Source organism: Mercurialis annua, linkage group LG4, assembly GCF_937616625.2.
Source record: "Mercurialis annua linkage group LG4, ddMerAnnu1.2, whole genome shotgun sequence".
Taxonomy (NCBI): Eukaryota; Viridiplantae; Streptophyta; class Magnoliopsida; order Malpighiales; family Euphorbiaceae; genus Mercurialis; species Mercurialis annua.
In genome coordinates, this window is record NC_065573.1 from 37,080,032 (window position 1) to 37,099,003 (window position 18,972).

At 33.1% G+C, this 18,972-nt stretch overlaps 3 protein-coding genes across 4 annotated transcripts; 1 reads left to right on the forward strand and 2 right to left on the reverse strand.

Annotated features, from left to right (window-relative positions):
- The first annotated feature begins 1,810 nt into the window (after positions 1–1,810).
- Positions 1,811–3,679, forward strand: LOC126677156 (uncharacterized). The gene is made up of 5 exons (XM_050371645.2): positions 1,811–2,050; positions 2,127–2,176; positions 2,382–2,508; positions 2,701–2,808; positions 2,888–3,679. The coding sequence occupies exons 1-5, from the start codon at positions 1,951–1,953 to the stop codon at positions 3,511–3,513; spliced, it is 1,011 nt and encodes a 336-aa protein (XP_050227602.1). The 5' UTR covers positions 1,811–1,950; the 3' UTR covers positions 3,514–3,679.
- Positions 3,680–4,008: 329 nt separating this feature from the next.
- Positions 4,009–7,813, reverse strand: LOC126677155 (myosin-binding protein 2). 2 transcript variants are annotated; one of them, XM_050371643.2, is made up of 3 exons: positions 6,416–7,813; positions 6,139–6,315; positions 4,009–6,029 (listed from the first exon to the last, which is right to left on the reverse strand). In XM_050371643.2, the coding sequence occupies exons 1-3, from the start codon at positions 7,794–7,796 to the stop codon at positions 4,636–4,638; spliced, it is 2,952 nt and encodes a 983-aa protein (XP_050227600.1). In that variant the 5' UTR covers positions 7,797–7,813; the 3' UTR covers positions 4,009–4,635. The 2 variants fall into 2 exon arrangements, with proteins under 2 accessions (XP_050227600.1, XP_050227601.1); XM_050371644.2 differs by having other exon boundaries at positions 6,139–6,312; positions 6,416–7,812.
- Positions 7,814–10,993: 3,180 nt separating this feature from the next.
- On the reverse strand, positions 10,994–17,839 carry LOC126677390 (senescence-associated protein AAF, chlorolplastic). The gene is made up of 13 exons (XM_050371974.2): positions 17,710–17,839; positions 16,708–17,101; positions 15,556–15,705; positions 15,185–15,258; positions 14,514–14,590; positions 14,360–14,431; positions 13,603–13,671; positions 13,368–13,414; positions 13,105–13,234; positions 12,943–13,011; positions 12,739–12,842; positions 11,566–11,641; positions 10,994–11,477 (listed from the first exon to the last, which is right to left on the reverse strand). The coding sequence occupies exons 2-13, from the start codon at positions 17,037–17,039 to the stop codon at positions 11,316–11,318; spliced, it is 1,362 nt and encodes a 453-aa protein (XP_050227931.1). The 5' UTR covers positions 17,040–17,101; positions 17,710–17,839; the 3' UTR covers positions 10,994–11,315.
- Between the last annotated feature and the right edge of the window lie 1,133 nt (positions 17,840–18,972).

The following is an 18,972-nucleotide window of genomic DNA, read 5'->3' on the forward strand; positions in this document are numbered from 1 at the left end:
CACTACAGTTATACGAAACGCCATGAAAATCATGAAACAACCATTGAAGAAAGCTAGGCGGAGGGCTATTATGAGGACTAAATCCAATCGTGCTCTCATCATTAAGAGAAGCGAGCTGCAAAATTAGCTTATATGTAGATATGACAAACTTGTATCTTCCAATTTTTTATAATTAGAGTTTGAATCCTAGTATTTCTTCTTTACTACTTTTTTTATCTATAATGATAGCTTCAAGTTTACTTTAATTTTCTTTTTTTAATATTATTTGTTTTCATCGTTTTCTTAATAATAAAAGTCAAAAGGTACAAAAAAACTCTCGATTTTTTTTAAAAGTACAGATCGGCCCTATTTTTTTAGGCACAATTAAGCTCTTTTGTTTTTAAAATTGAACAATTAAACCTTTATTATTTTAAAATCGAACAAATAAACCCCTTTAGTTTATTTTTGGGACACTTACCCCCTTAAATTTTTGGTTTATATTTTAAATATTAAAATTATTTTTAAACTTTTTTCCTATATGATTATGAAAGACATGTCAGCCATTAACGAGTGTTTCTAATGGTGTTGGACAAAAGGGGTTATTTGTTCTTTTTAAAAATAAAGAGGGCTTAATTATACCCAAAAAAATAAAAGGGCCGATCGGCCCTAGTTTTTATACCTAATAAAAACTATAAATTCTTATCTCTCTCTGGATCTCATTACGGTTTGATAAATAAATCTAGTTGTTCATCTGCTTAGAAATACATTTAATGTTGTATAATTGTTTTGTTTTGTTTATTAAAGTTAATTTTTCTTCCTTGATGAAAATTTTAAAAGTTTGATTATGAACAATTGGGCTCATTTAAAGACTCGTCGAAAATGAAATCGATATGTGGCTCAATATATTTCCCGAATGAAATAAGTAGTATACAATTATTTTGTCAACACAATTGATGAAGGTTAAAGGTAAAACTTATATTTGTAGTATGATCAAAGGTTAATTTCATATTAAATCACCACTTAATTTCTACATTTTTTTTCATTTTTATCACGACCTTCAAAAGTTGTTATATAAAATTACTCCCTTTCAATTTTCTCTCTCTGAATATATCGCCGTTTGAAATCCAAAAAAATTTACTGACTAGCTTAACAGAAAGTGGCATGGAAGATAATTGGTGTAAGAGTTAATTACAAATTAAATCACCGTATTTATATTGTTTTTTTAATTTTATTACGACCACTAATAAAAATTCAAATCTTTCATGGATTCTCACCTAAAATTCGTCGAATTTAAAACTGTGATAAATTTGAATTTTTTTGAAAGGTTGTGGTTTTGTATGAAACTATTAAATCTTTAAACTAATTTTGGGCATTAATCAAACCCTTTTTCTTTTCAAAATAGAACAAATAAATATTTTCATCCAACACCATTAGAAACACTCGTTAATTATGTATCTCATAAACATATAAGAAAAAGGTTCAAAAATAATTTTAATGTTTGAAATATTTACCAGAAACTTGAAGGCCAAGTGTAAAAAGTAAATTAAAATGATTTAAATGTTCTTCACAAAACAATTAGTGGATTTTTTTGCACAATTTGAAAATAATGAAGACTTAAATGGTCTAGAGAAAAATTAAAGAGTGCATAGGTTTTTTTTGAATAATTTAAAGTATTCTTGTGTACCTTTGGCCTTTTTGATTTCATAAAATGTTTATCCAAACGTTATAATAGGACAGACTTATCTGACACAACGCAACTGACAATCAGAATCTTTAACTCTGATCTTCCTACTTATATTTTTTTTTATTGTCCATCTGATTTTTAAGGCCTGGCTGTGATTAATCCGAATTCGACCGCACACAAAGCTCAAATTCTAAAACTTTACTTAAGCGATATCGAGCCGCTTACCACTTTTCTACTTATATATTAACACTAACACTCCACCAAAACACAACCAAACAATAAAAAAGATGAGCCAGCAGCTCTTTGAACTCAACAATGGAACCATTCATCTCCATCTCACCAACTATGGCGCCACCATCACATCCCTCTTTGTTCCCGATAACCAAGGTTTTCTTTTCTTTATTATTTTTCATGTTAATAACAATTCAATAAATTTTGTTTCTTGATTGATTTCGCATTACAGGGAAGCTTGATGATATTGTTCTTGGGTTTGATTCAATCGAAGCCTATATGGTCAGTTTTATCTATTCTATCATAATGATCCTAATAAAAAACGGAATATTCAGTTTGAATTTAAACTTTTGAATGCCATAGAACTTTGTTTTTTAATCTTTTTAGTATTTATTATGACCAAAATAGAGTGTGTTTAACAAGGGTTTTTTACTTTACTTTGAAGAATAATTCTTAATGAAATTTATTGTTGTTTTTCACTGAGCAGAAAGGGAATGCACCTTATTTCGGTTGTATTGTGGGACGGGTCGCGAATAGAATCAAGGACGGGAAATTCTCCCTGAACGGGGAGGAGTACTCTTTGGCTATAAACAATGGCCCAAACAGTCTCCATGGTAATGATTCTCAGCCATTTCGTACATCTATGAATCAATCAATCTCTGTGCGCGGTCCTTTAGTTTTGGATTATGATTTTTATAATTTGTTGAGTTTGGAATCATAATCTACAAAATTATTTTGTTTGTTTTTTATTGTAACTTTTTGATGTGTAAGTATTGTGTCAATTATTAATGGCCCTTACTCTTCAGGTGGTAATAAGGGATTCGACAAAGTGATGTGGGATATTGTGGAACATAATAAAAGCAGCGATCAACCGTCAATTACTTTCAAATATGAAAGTCATGACGGCGAGGAAGGTGAGCACTTATACATTTTCATGATCTCCTCAACATTGTATTAAATAGATGGTGACGTTAAAATTGTTCCTGAGACCAGGATATCCCGGAGATGTTATTGTAACTGCTAAGTATACACTAACCTCAAGCAAATCATTGAGGCTGGAGATGGAAGCAGTTCCAAAAAATAAGTCTACTCCAATTAACTTAGCTCAGCACACCTACTGGAATTTAGCGGGCCACAGTTCCGGGAATGTGCTAGAGCATTTGGTTCAAATATGGGGATCCAAAGTAACGCCAGTAGACCAGAACTCGATCCCTACTGGAGAATTCTTGCCGGTTAAGGGCACAGTTTTTGACTTCACTTCAGAAAAGCAAGTTGGAAGCTCAATCAGTGAAGTCGAGGGTTTAGGGTATGACCATAACTATGTCCTTGATAGCGGAGAACATAAAGAAGGCCTAAAACATGCAGCTAAGGTGAAGGACCCTTCTAGTCGTAGAGTGTTGAACTTGTGGACTGATGCTCCTGGCATGCAGTTCTATACTGCAAATTATGTCAATGGCGTTTCTGGAAAAGGCGGTGCTGTCTATGACAAACATTCAGGAGTATGTTTTGAGACTCAGGGCTTTCCAAATGCTGTTAACCAACCAAATTTTCCTTCAGTTGTAGTTCATCCTGGAGAGAAGTACAAGCACACTATGTTGTTTGAGTTTTCAGTTGAGTAAATTTATTGTGCTTCCAATAAGGATCATAGAGGTAATTTTGAGCTTTATTTAATTAATCTTATTGCTTTTTTATCCATGGGAGCCTAATTTGTTGAAGTTGGATTTTTAGATAGATTTCCATTAACAATTTTACTAGTGAAATATCATGATTTACAGTTTTCCAGTATACATTTCTCAGTACTCAGTCTCTCATAATTGGGACTTCATTATTGATTGACTAATTGGTGAGAGTAATTAATTGTAATTGGGTTAAAGCGCAAGAGCCTGCATGCATATGAAACCCTCACCATTATAAACTCTTTGTAGACACAACAGAATTGGGATTTTGTACCGGAATTGCTACCTTTTAGAATTTGATAACTAGCTTTGTAGATATGCCAACTGAATAAAACAAGTACGATATTTTCTGCATGTTAGTCTATGTCGAATATCATCAGGAAGTGATAATGTAGACGTAAGAAAAAATAGGAGTTAACCACGAGAGAGATTCTACGATTCATGCAAAGTGCAGAACATGTTTACAATTTCTGCTAATCAAGTATGCAAACAAAGCTTTTGAATTCACAAGTTTGTTACTAGTGTAAAAGCAAGCAGAAATTTTGATGCTTACAAATATTGACACATTACTGCAACCCATATGATATACGGGACACGAGAACAAACTGGAGAAGGAAGAGTTACCCTTCTTCTCCTTCCCCGTATTTCCTATGGAAAACAAATGAACAAGAAAATAAGAAGGAAACCAAATTTGTTTTCCGAGTAAAACCTAACCTACACACTCAAACTAGGTAGACTTATGCACTCCTCTTTGTCTTTCTCCGTTGCCTGGAAAAGGCAGCTTGGAGGAAATATTGCAAAACTTTCGGCTTTACATTTTTCTTGTAGTAAGCCGAGACCAAATGATAGAGCATGATGCTGACATTAGATTTTTAGTCTGCATATGATTGTCAATGCAATCAAAATTATCCAGGAATGCCCCCTCCTTCAGAGTTTCCTGGAACTTTGCAGAAAACATGGAGTTCCACAATATTTTTGACATTTTTGTTGTTCCTTGAATTGCTGTGGTAGAAAGAAATAATGTCACATCTCAGGTTCAATATATTGGCTCTTTAAGTGTAAACTTTACCCCAGAGGATCATCGTTCATGTTCCTTGCCCGTAGTTCGACTGCTCGCAGATCCCGCAGATGTTGCAAAATCTCTTGGAGAAGTTCCATTCCTTCATCTCCTTTATTTATTGAACTCACACAATGCTTTAGGAAATCCCTATCTGCTTCAAGAGCTTGTAGTCTTTCGTACACATGATCGACTTCCTCTTCAAGGGCTAGTTTCTTGATGTCTGATTCTAAATTGGAAAGGAAAGAGTTTTCCATTTCAACAAATTCCGATGCTGCATTTTCTTCAAATCTTAACCCTTCTTCAGTTTCATTATCAGCAGCATCCAGAAGAGGAAGGAGGTTTTTTGCCATTGAACTCATGGTTTTCCTATGTGTATAATGTTTATCTTTCGCCAACTCCTGTGAAGTCCCGTTTTCTTCCGGAGTACTCAATTCGTAGCTTTCATCATATCCCTTTTCACTATACTTTGAGGAACTACCCACTGAGTTTTTGTCCTCAATCTGCTCATTTTCATTCAAAGAAATTAGTCTTTCCTCCAATGCCTTAAGTTGATCTAGAATAGACAACCTCTCTTCCTCGAATTCGGCCAACGAGTCATCAAGCGAACTTATTTGGTTTACACAATCTAGTGCTATTTCCTCTAAATTTATACCTTCAACACCAAGAGTATTATTATAGTTACTGCCTTCATCTCTTTCTTCGCGGTTAAGGTCAATAGATAGCTCATCAACGTCCTCCGCATTGCTGCAAGTAGCAGACGAGTTTCTACTCTTTACACTGCCGTCTTTACTTCTTCGCAACACTCTTATTTTCTCTTTGGTTTCGTAATCCAAAACTTTCTTACGATATACTTCCAATTCTTTCTCAAGCTCATGCTTCTCTCGTTCTCGCTTCATCATCAATTCATTAAGAAGCTGCAAAGCTTCTTGATCATATTCAGATTGTTCATCCATCATCCTTTGGTACTGCAATGCTTCCATCTGCATTGCTGCTTTCTCTTCTTGGAGCCGGTTTATCATGGCCATAGTCTGGTTTGCGGCTATTGCAGAAGCGCTTCTCTCTTCCTCCAGTTCCGAATATAAAATATTCAAAGACTTCCGTTCAGCTTTAAGAGCCGTTTTCAGCTTTTCAACAGTTTGAACTGGATCTGCACTATCAGTCTCGCTTATCACGCTTCCATCTAATGACTCTTCTGTTCCTGATTCTCTTTTCTCAAATAGAAGCAATTTCTTATGCAAGTAGTTAAGACTGTCAACAGATGTTGGTGTCTCGGGGAACTTCTCTTCATCCGCATCATTGGATTCTGATCGCGTAGATGAATCTTGGGTTATTATCTCCTGATACTTATCAGCTGAGATCATTGTTTCTTCCATTGAAGTCTTTTCTTTTTCTTGTAAACCTAAGAAGTTAAAAACTTGTATCAAACTCTGTTCTTTCCTAATTCTTACTATTTTTGCAAAAATGAATGTCTAATTCGTAAAATAGAAAATGATATGGATGCAGCTTACCATTATCATCACAAACCATGTGCGTTTCTTGAGCAATACGAGTTTCTGCATCATCTCCTCGTGGAGGTTCTTGTTCTTGAGGTTGGCTGGTTTCACGATCAGACAGTTCTATGTAGGATTTGGATTTTGTCTGATCAACGGACAATACGAAGTCATTAATTCCTGCCTGATGAACTGCTATTTTAGTTGAACAGTAATACAAGAACATTAGTTATATATTGAATTGAAAGCATGTATTAGGAAAGAAAAACAGAAGCTGAGAAAAACTTTTCCATACCTTCAATCACATCTGTTTCTTCTGTGTCTGCTACTTCAACATTGTTGACTGAAGCGATAATAGATTGCGCAGCTTTCAGAGAAATAACTTGTTCGCAGGCCTCACCGACTAAATCTCTAATCATTTCCTCCACATTTATAGCTGAAGATTTCACACCATCATTCATGTTTTCAACTTCTGCAAAACTTGTATTTTCTTGATTTTCTGACACAGTATCTTCTCTTTCAATCTGTAATTCAAAAGTTTCATCTTGATGATCATCTATATTTCCCAGATCTTCTTCTTTTGATGAAACGAATGATCCGTGATTTGCAAAAGTTGACGAATCTATCAATTCGACCGGAATTAATCGATCCAATTCACACTCAAGATTACTGCTGTCAGACTTCAGCTTGATGATCTCAAATGATCTATCTTCTTCACCGAGACAACGCTGCTGCACGATATCTTCATCAAAAGATCGAGGACGGAAATCCATACTATAAAAATCTTCTTCTATAATGTAAGTAATATCTGTTTTCGGATCTGCATTCCCGTCCTTTTCCTCGCAACGCAAATTCGATTCAGACCCCGAACACTCTTCCTCTATCGAATCTTTAAGACCAAAACTTCCAACATCAGAAAGCATTTGAAATTCTTCTCGTTCATTGTAGTGTCCTAGTTTATCATCTTTACATAGATCATCATCGTTTCCATTCCGATCATCATCATCATCTATTGCTTCTATGACCAAACCTTTCTGGGTATACTTCAAAGTTTTCCAGGAAGGCTTTAACAACAAAAACGGCGGATAAAGATCGCTGCTGTTGTTCAAGTTCTCATTGCAGCAAGAACATCTAACAATCTCGTCACCACTTTCAAGTGTTTCCCTGCTACTAATCCAAGAAAGAAAAGCCGTAATCGGAACACACTCATTATTGGTATTCGTATGATCATTAGGCCGAGAAACCGAACAATCAGTGCACATACTGTGCGTATAATCAGCCAATCTTCGATGTTTTGAGCAGTAACCAAGCTTGGAAATCTCTGTTGCATGAGTTTCACATATAAGATCTCTGTAAGAATTGTTGTTCTTGGATTCCAAGACATGATCAACTCTTGAACACCAAAGACAAGGTGGTTTAAGGCCAAAGTAGTTGGCGAACTTGGTAATAAGGTAAGTGAAAAAAGAGTTTAAGAGAAGGAGAATGATTAGAATCCATTCGAGAAGTGCATACACTAGAATTACAGTAAATTTGTGGGTGTTTTTCTGCAGCATGGTTGCAAATTTGTTGGCTGCCATTCTATATTCTTCGGGTTTTTTTGGTTTATTTACACAAACTGAGAGATGATAATGGAGAAAGAGAGAGATATGAAGAGGAAACTGAAGAATGTTTGTCATGTTTTGCTTTGATACTTTTATTTGTTATTTAATCAAATCTAATCTAATAATAGAATTTTGTATTATTATTCATTAGCTACGATTTTACATTTGTAAAAACAATAAATCGTGCTCGATTTTTTCTTGAAATTACTAATTCGGTGTACGAACTATTTATTTGACTAAATCCGTTACTGAACTTCAAGACATTATACCACTATGGTGCTCTTATGGCCGATTTATTGATCGTACAAAATTGTATTCCAAAGTGATTTTTGGTTTTTTTATATGTGCATGATTCAGCATACATGATTCAAATTTTGCAAATACCAATTAGCTGTAAATTAAATAATATAAGTGTTGGGTAATAAATTGTCAAAGTCATGGTTTATTTTTTTCCATCAGCGCTCCTTTCTCCTCAATTATTAAAAAAAAATTGCAAATAATCATTGCACTAATTATTTATGCCCAATTGGTGAATCTAATAATACTTTAGAAATTAATCTACTAATACTTTAGAAATTAAGGGTTGAATAATGAATAACTATATTCTATATACTAATGTAATGTCATAATAAAGGTGACACTTTCTAGTCTGGCCTGTCACATAGTTGTAAAACCTACGGATTCTATGTAATCCTCTTTTGCTATCCATATTTTGCTACTTAATCTACTTAAGAAAATGAAACTAAAACTAATCTGTTGAAAATAAAGCACTGGATTATAAAGTTCCCCTCTATTTTACAGTATCAAGTGATATTAATATTATATTTCGGCCGTAAATTTCAAACATGATTCTTCTTTTTTATTGTAATAAAATAAATAAATCACTCATCTTATGCAATAAAAAATTAAAAACGCGTGAAAGTAAAATTCCATGCCTTTTTATTTATAGTATAGGGAGAAATTTTGCTATTTTTCACAAATTTATGTGCCTATTTAAAAAATTAAAAATATCACAGAAATTCAAATTTAGAATCATACACCAAAAAAACTAAAGCAAGAACAATGTTATCATTGCATCCAAACAGAGCCAATTTAGGCATTAGTGTCCCACTTTAATTGATTTTGGCGAAACACGCGCAAGATATGGCCCACATTCTTTCGGAGATGGGCCATATTTCTGTAAAATACAGATGGGCCCACCTGCAGTGCCACTGTTAAGACAGACGCTCTCTTTAATTAGCAACTAATCTCTCTTGATTAATTCTAAATTCTTACTTATATTAGCTTTGTTACTTATTTGCCTCTTTAAGATAGATTCTTTAGTCATCTTTGATGCCATTTCTAGCAAGAATGAAAGGTAAATAGGATAATAGATAATTGACATTTTACCTAACTACTAACTAGTAACTAGTAAGAATTTTCAACCAATGAGTTATAGTTCAAATGATATAAACGTTGGGTAACAATTTATTAGGTCGTGGCATCAATTACTTCCATAAGCGCCCTTCCTCCCTCCAATTATATAAAAAAAAGTAGTAAAAATTTTCATGTGTTTTTAACATTATTAATTATTATTTTTCTCTTTTTTCTCTTTTCATTTTATAAACTGGTAAATTATCAATTCAGTGCATGCAGTTTTATTTTTATGTTTGTATATATACTGTTATATTTATTAGCTAATTTTATAACTATTGCTTATAGTAACTTAGTAAGTTAAATTTAACTTATTGTTATTGTTTTTTTTTCCTTTTGCTTGGACAGACTTGTGAGGTTTAGATAGACATAATGAAAAATCTAATATTATGAGTAAAAATTATTGAAACATAAACATAAGTAGAAGCATTTATTCGTGTGAATAATAGTTATTTTAACCAAATTAATCTAGTTGTTTATTAAAAAAGAACTTTTTTGGAAATCATCATTAAGTAAATTAGTTAATAATTTTTTTGGAACTTAAGGTATGTAGTTGCTCAAATAAAGTGAAAGATATTTTAAATGGATAATCAAAAAATATATATTTAAGAGGAGAAAAACTTAATACCACATTTTGAAACATAAAACTATAGAGAACATAAAAAAATGTGGTTCCTAAAGGCATTATATTCGATTCAAGAGTTTTAAATTCGATTTTCCTTTTCTATTGTAATAATTAAAAAAACTGTGGGTTACAGAATAATAATACGGAGCTACATTTAAATTTCTAGTATAATAGTATCAACTATACATAAAATATTTTGGGGTTATAGCATCATAACTTTTTCTTTCAAATGCATGCACTTGAAATTAAAAAGAAAAAAATGTACAATTTGTAATGATATTTATAAGGAAAAAAGGGGGAGAAACTTGGGATAGTAAGTATATTGAAAAATAAAAGGGAAAGCAAAGGTGGTAAGAATGATGAAGAAACATAGGTGTCAAACAGTGGCAGACATTATGGAAAGAAAAAGTGATTGAAGAAAAGAGAGAGGGAAAGTGGATCAAATTAGGGTTAATGGTCCCTTTGTTTCTGCTTTTGCTTTTTAAAAGTTCATGCCTGGATTACAGACTAACAGAGTGCTAATTAAGGAATCTAATTAACCTAATTTAATTATACATTACAAACCTCCTAAATGCAATTCTTAAACTATTTTAAGGGTCAATGTGCCAAAAGTTCTCAAGGCTCAGTTCTCCTTTTTCTATCCTTTTAAAGGAATTTAGGTCCAGCATTGGACTTTTAGTTAGAGCTCTACTATCGTATGGTTCGGTTCAGTTTGGTTTTATCGAAATACAGTAGCAATTTTTCCTTTTTAAAAATACTAAAGTAAGCTAAAATTAAGAATAATATAGTTTAATAATGAACAGAATCGATCATTATTGATTCAGTACGGTTTAGTTTTTAGTCGTTTCACTGCAGATTCATAGTTTTGGCAGCTTAACTTAAGGAATGATATGGAGCCTACAATTTTGTGAAAATGAAATGGTGATGAAATGGAGCTCATCAACAATGCAAAGGTGTAATGGTGGACCTAAACTGAATCAAATTTGGAATTAGCAACCATGTGGGATGTTTGTAGATGCTGGATATTTAGAACTTATGATAACAATTGGAATGGAGTATCATAATTATGAACCTCTAATACACACATAATGGAGCTTCTCATGAGCAAACCATGGGCAAAACCAGCCCTTCAGGCTGAGGGGGCCAATTCATTTATTTCTTAAACACCTTTACTTTTTATAAATATGGTTGTTAAGTTTGTAATTTTGTTTAATAAAGCAAATACACACCTCTGTAAACAATTAGGAGCCAAAATGGCCTTACATAATGCTTGTACATGGTACAAATATGAGCACATATTTCATAGGAAATTTCTTGCACATGATCCATGAAGAACGAGCTGGTAGAATCCACCAAATAAATTCCTGAAATTGGAATAAGACTGGCAGATCTAAATCCTTGAGCATAACTTGGATATAAATTTAAAGGACCACTAAAATATGATGGCCCTTTTCATTACATCTGGTTGGATTAATGGGTTAAACCTGTAATTTATAGACCTACTGTCTACAAATACATATCTACAGTGTTAAGTGTATGGATGTGCTGCTCAATTCTCATTCTGTATCTTCTTGGTCAGCTGCATCATTCTCTTCAAATTTTTTATTCATCATGAACCTCCAGCTATCTCCTTCCTCTATTTCCCACTGTTTCTTCAGTTCATAAATAGTTCTTGATGCTGCACCAGCAATTGCCGGGTTTCGGTCTTCTGCCAGTCTCTGCAAGGAGAGCCAGTGTACGTTTCTGACTGACATTATTGGAAATAAAAAGTGTTGAATTGCTAATTGTTATAAAAATGTGAAGTACCTGCAGAGCTCCCATGCCTGCATTCCCAAGTGTCCACATTGATGGGGCTGCTGCTAATGCATTTGCCAATGCTTGCCTGAGCGCCAGACATAAGAAAAAAATAACTAATACAGTACTTAACCAAATAAAATAGTCATGCAGGAGCCAGGAACAGATACATCTAGGACTGAGCAAAAACCAAATTAGACTTTTTCAAATCCATACCAGACCTAAGTTCATTCTGATTTGATTAAAATAGTTAAACATGATTGATTTGAATGTGGATGAGTAGAAAGTTTGGCTTTCGATTTTGGTTTAGCTTTTATGATTGATTAACCAAACTAATTGAAAAACCAAACTCCAAAACGACATCATTTTGATAATTGATATATACATAAATTACAAATAAATAAATATGCAAGTAAATTAATAATGTATAGATTTAGCTACCATATATATTTTGATCCAAACCTATATGAATTGAACTGAACCAAACCAAATCGAAGAAAATTATAAACTTCAGTTAACCAAACCGACATTTAATATAAATATTTGGTATAGTTTGATTTTCTCTCTCTTATAAAATGATTTAGTTTTTGATTTTATTGACTAAACCGACACAACCATTAAGAAGTTTAAATGTGTAAAATTTTCATATCCTTCCATCTTTTTCAGAATTCATCCAGCAGCATGATAAGCAGCTTAAAAAGCTTACCTCCATACCAGCAATTAACATCCATTAATACGGTTCTGATACAGGCTCAACAAAATAGAAGTGATTACAAACACTCGGATGACAGAAGTAATGTCTACTGGAAAAAAAGAGTTGAGAGATTCTTATGCAACGACCGGATTCATGAACTAGATCAAACAAAACAAAATTTATTGGATTCATTTTTTAGTACTTCTAGTTCCAGCAGGCAAGGGTTACATAGGTATAGTACTGGAAATGACAGAACAAACTAACAGTCATGGACGATCATATGATGCAGCGACTCTGTGGATTGGTTTTCCAAAGCACCAAGGGATATAAAGAAGAATTTATAAATGCCACGATATCCATTTCATTAAATAGGTACACTAAGAAGTATGAACTATAATAAGATTGCTACTCCTTTTTAAAGAAATGTAGGTGAAAATCAGGTATCATTACATTGAATCATCGAAAAAGAAAGTTGTGCGCAAGATCCATACCTCGTATTAACATCTGGAGAACTTGAACATTCTGCCAATAAAGATACACTGCTTTTGCCGTCCATTGCATCAAGATCTATTAGAGTTGTAACTAACAACTCAAGCTGGTCCAGATATGAAAAGGACAATAATCAAATATAGTGATCATAATAACATCAATTTGTAAATTGAATTAGATTTAGGACCAAGGACACTGTGGCAGACCTCTTCAGGATCAGTATAGTCAATACCATCAGCTTCAGAGAATGCAGATGCCATACCCCAATAAGCTTCCTGCAATTCATCAGTTCAAATGACAGTTAAATTATGATTCCCGGGAGAATGGGAGGAGAAAACTGCATTCAAATTGGCCATTAATATAAGGACCTGAATAGCAGTAATGCGATCTGTAGAAATTTCTCCAGGAAAGAAATCCAGAGTCCTTCCATTTTTCTCAAGCATAATACGTCCCAGAAACTCATTAGTTGATGTTGAACCTTTTTCCTTCTGCAGAGAGCTGATATCCAATAAAACCTCAGAAATTAGTGGGTTCAGGGTTGAAGAATTTTACATAAATCAGGGGAGAGTTCAAATATTGATTAAACAAAAGAAAGAGACAAGGGAGACGAGTCATTTGAAAACAAACTTACAAGCTGTACGTTTTGCTCACCATCAAATCATGGATATTCTTGACAAACTGCACGCAGAACATCATTTAATATTTGTAAATAGTCTTTTGCCAAGAGGCAAGTTGACAATATAAGAAAAACAAACATATAGTAGTAACAAATTAACAGCAATACTACAGGTAAGTCATCCAATGTAGAGAATAAAGAAGTGAAATGAAGTTATGTTTACAAGCACGCCTACAGGAAAGAAACTCACCTCCAAAGCCATTAGGGCATCTTCCATTGCTCGTTGCTTGGCACGTAAGTCAGCACGGCGTATATCTGCCTGAAAAAATTACGAAGGTTCTATCAACATATATCATATTTGACGTCCACACCACATACAAGGTTTAATTTTTCAGAGCACATAAAACAAACATATCCAACAGAAAAGCTGACCAAGGATATAAACAACATATTAAAGGATTACTTTTCCCGATTTGACTCCAATCTGGCCATTTATTTGCTTATTTCATCATTTACTCAATCTTTTGAAAGCTAATATCTTCCCTCCCTATTTCTCTGCCCGATCCATATGAACTTCTGTGTTTCATGCATATATGACCATAAGAGCAACAAATTTGAAAACACAAATGGCAACATTGCATGTGTTACATGGAGATACAGCTAGCAAACAACCAAAATAGTCCTGAAACAATACGTCACTTAACAACGTCAAGGGATAAAATAATGTTATCGCTGTGCTTAAATGATACGAGAGAGTTAAAAGCAGCTACTAATGAAGAGCACAACCTGACATTCTTCTATATATTTCGTACTCAAGATTGAATTTTTTTAACACTTGAATCAAAAGTAGAAGATAACTTAACTGTCTAAAATACGAACACCATTAAATGCAGAGACATTTAATAATATTTTTTATACCGGACATTTTCTTCTAGATCCATATTCACTAATCACTATACGAAGCAATTATGAAAGACCGTGAAGCAGAAAAGACGCTGGTACAGTACCTCTAAAGCTCCATCACTCCAATGCTTATCAGCAGCAGTTTTTAGTCTAGACTCAGCTCTTTCCTTTAAAATCTGCAGGAAGATAAAAATAACCATTAAATAATAATAGGTACAACTGTTTTTTTTTTAAAACCTTATTTTCCCATGTACATACTTCTGCAAGACGATGAAGACGCTCGGCTTTTTTCTTCACATTGCGATCAATTTTCTCCGTGTCCTGTCTTGCTCGAGCTACCAGGGAGAAAAACGATACGGAAATAAAAAAAATTAGAATAAAGACATCCTGAAACAATTAGGGATTTAAACATCATATATAGAAGGTTAAATTCTTTTTTTCTTTCCAGTTTCACAATATAGTCTCCCCATCCATTGTGTTAATAGCTTAAGGTTTACGGTCTACTTCCAGCCTTTTCAGATTGAGGGTTGAGGAGGGTTTCAGAAAGTTGTAGCTTTCAACCCATGTTTGGAATGAAAAAACTATTAGGAGGCAAAAGTTTTGAAGAGTTGGGTAAGAATTAATAATAACCTTATCTTATTTTCCTTTACTTTAAAACTTTTACCATACATTACTCTTTTTTTCTAAAAATTAAATGGAAATTTCCTTTTTTAGAAAACATAGCTCATCCTACTCTCCGAGAGTATAAAAGGAAAAGAAAAATTACAAAAGCTTTCATCGGGAACTCATTGCCCATATGACATTCTCCATCGCACAAAATTGGGAATTATTCCACTCTAGTGTCTAGATAGCAACAGTAAAGGTAATATAGTATTTCAAATTCCTTGTAAATATGTCATTTATGGAGGAAGAAGAAAAAAGGAATTTACCATCGAGTTTAAGAAAGCCTGAGCTAATAATAGCAATATCTTTGCGTGCACGGGCATCCAGTCTCATAATTCCACTGAAAACGAAATTGGAAAAACCGTGAATAAAAATCTCCTTGGGGAAAACTTCCAAAATAATTAGAGACACCAAATATAAAAAATATGAAAAGAACCAAGTTATTGTTAATCCATTACTTTAAGCCACAGCCTAATAGAAAATTTCTGTTAGGGTGTGGCTTTGACTTCTGCACTATTCTAGCTTCAAAAACGTTTGCTTTTTTATCTTGTATAGGCTATTATAAAGGTAGGAGATGACTGAAAATCATTACAATCTAATCATATATGATAAGGAGAACATGAAGCAAGTAATTTACCGTGAGATCAAGATCATGTCGTGACGAGCTCTTTCATTTACAAACTTTGCATCATTGTACACAAACTTGCAAGCTTCAGCTAATCCCTGATTTGGGTGAAGAATTGTCCCAGACGCAACTGAGCATTCATCTTCTTCTCTAATTTGTGCACTGACAATACCATTTGTACTTTGAGTTCAAAGAAATTCCCCACATAGTCAACAGATGCATACATGGATGTGCAAGGAGTAGAATATCAACAGGATATGAAAAGAATTGCATATCAACAAGCAAGAAGCACCGATGCATAGACCAATGACAACCATGTTAAAGATGAAATCATGGAAAACTACAAAACTTAAATCTCTTTTTGCATCATTTTCTTCAAATTAGAATGAAACATCACATATCTAACAATTGTACGTATATCACTCAAGATTATCGTCTCAAGATTTATAACAGTTAGTGTCATAAAACCAAATCATGAAATATCATTTATTTCTAAAAGTAGAAAAGGACTGAAACATTAAAATGGCGCTTCTCAAATTTATATAGTTTATGATATATTAATGTCTTAAAATCAGCATACATGCTCTTTGTGATAGGCGATGGCAAATCCACTTCAAGTATTAAGATTGACAAAAGACATATGTTCATTTACTCCACAAATGCCCACAGGGATGTGCACATATGTGCTTAATTAATATGCTTCAGCTTGCAAAAGCAGTTACACAATTTCTATTTCATCAGCATTCAACCCTACTGTTCTATGTTAACAGAGAAACAGATTCATTTCTGTATTTCCACAATGGTAGAATTTAAACCTCGACACTATATTGAACCTAATGACCCCTTACCATTAGATCATAAGAAGTGACAACACAATTTCAACGGTCCATCATGTACCAAATGCCTAGAAGGTCGGGAATTCTGTTTCAATATTGGTTGTCTGGTGGGATAGACCATAGGACACTGATATTTCCCAGAATTCATATCAGTGCATCCTTTCATGCAACAAGAAGAAATCAACTCCCCCTTATGAAATATAAACAAAAAAAGAAGTATAGTGTGCATGAATTTTAAAAAGAAAGTCCAATCATTTAAATGGAAAAATGTTTGATGTTGAATGGAAGTTGAAAAGTAAAAATTACAAACACTATTTAAAAATGTGACCTGGTATCAGAACAATCACCATAAGATCTAACACGTTCTTTCTCCTCAGTCCCAGGACTTCGTGTGGAATGGCACAATGTGGATGACCTCCGAAAGGCAATGTGACTAACTGACTGCACATGTATTCCCCACAAATTATCACCAGAACCTAATTTTGCTGTCAAGAGATGAGCACTGCTCAGTTGCCGCAACTCAATTCCATGATCTTGAGACTGTAGCTTACATTGTGGCATTGACTTTGCAAAAGAGCATATAGCTCCATAGGATCTAGAGGTACTTGTCCTCGGACTCACAAAAGTTCTGCCAGAAACCTTGTTTGCTTGAAGTGCCATGGGAAAGATCAATAGAAGAATGATATGAAACCAGCCAGCATTTCCCTTACAACAGCTCAAAGCTACACAAAATACAACCACCACATGATTTCAGGGTCAACTACTGTACTGTGCGCACTCGAGTGAAAAAAAATCTTAAGAGAAGAGAATACCAAGAGAACTCTTATTTTAGAAGCATACTATAATACAGTCATTGAGTTATATTACATAGCAAGTCCATTTCAGATTAGGGGGTTTTTAAGTAAGATAAGTTGTGGAACATTTTTCTACAAATTCTGCCTAAAAACTTACAGTTTTTTTTCTTCTAATTTTAGCATCTAGCTCTGAAACAATCTTAGCTCAGTATGTTGCAAGAATTCCAAGAACTAGAGCATCATAAAATGCTTACAAACACTTCAATAATCATAAACCACACAGCATATTAAAAATCCCTTCACAATTACACACTATTCAATCAATCAACAATAAAATCATCTATACAGAATCTAGCCAAGTATCAAGTCAGCACAGTAAGATGACATGGACAAGCTTGACCCAAAAAACACGAGAAATATACTCAGCTAGGAATAAAAACAAAACGAACCAACCCGCAAAAGAAAAGGAGCAATCGGAACATGAAAATCAACGGATAAAAAGAGTAAGAAACTCAAAACAGTTCGACTAAACTAACCTGAAGAGAGCGAGAAGTTGAAGTGACGAAGAGTTGCATCATTATATGGAACATAAGTGGGGTTTGGCTAAATTTGAGAGAAACCAATTGTAGCCATACAAACAGTATGTGGCACAATGAAGGCCAACACGCTACAGAACGAGTGACAAGATTTGTTTTATGGGCTTCTCTCACAATTTAATTTTGAGGAAAAAATATAAATATATCCCTAATATTTACCTTCAAAATAAATAAACTCCTCTTCAATATTTTATTTTAAAAATCTGATAACTATTTAAATCTGCTTAGTTATACCCTCGTCCAAACGGTGTTAATGCTTGTTTGGAGGTATAATTAAACTGTTTTTAAAATTTAAAGGTGTATTTGAAATAATAAAATTAAAAAAGGCTTATTATGCCTGAGGAAGATGCCCATGGTATATTTACAATTTGTTTTGCTAATAAAAAAATATTTTTTAAATGAAGATATATATATTATTTTGATGACTAATTACTAATAGTAAAATAGATCATATAGAATACGATAAATTGTGAAAATAATCCTAAAGTTTAACGTGTTTTGCAACTACAACATAAATTTTAAAATTTGATGCTCTGATCAATATAAAATAATTTTACTTAATATATTAATTAAAAATAAAAAGTGGACATCTAATGTAAAACTTCTTTAACAATGATACTATCACAATTTTCATGACAATATTGTAGCAGAATTTTTGTACACTTTCTCCATGAAATTTATTAGGTTCTACGAGTAATTTTTATTGGTGAAAAAAATTAGACATTGTAAATTTTTTACATGCTGACTATATTGAAAATTTATTAATTGTGTGTACTTCTGATTCTTATCCCATTGTTAATTATATAAGAGGTAAACAGACGAGAGAAGCTCTGGAATTATTATTTAATACAAGTAACTAGTTTGATTCTTTCCTCAATCTATTTTTAATGAACACTAAACAGAGAGACAATAAATTTAGATAATTATAATTATAATTTTTATTTGACTTAGTTTCCTCCAATATATCAATTCAAATCATATCTTAAATTTCAATTTCATTTATTTATGTTTGATAGTTACAAAATGAATGGATAACAGAACTTATTTGTATTCACAAAATCACGAGTTTCTTTTACGAGTAAAAATATTGCAATTACATCAAACATGAGATCTTCATTTCGTGGTTGTAGATCTAATGGTTTAAATAGGTAAAATCTTTGTGACTTATATAAATTTATTTAAAACTTTTAAAACTAATAAATT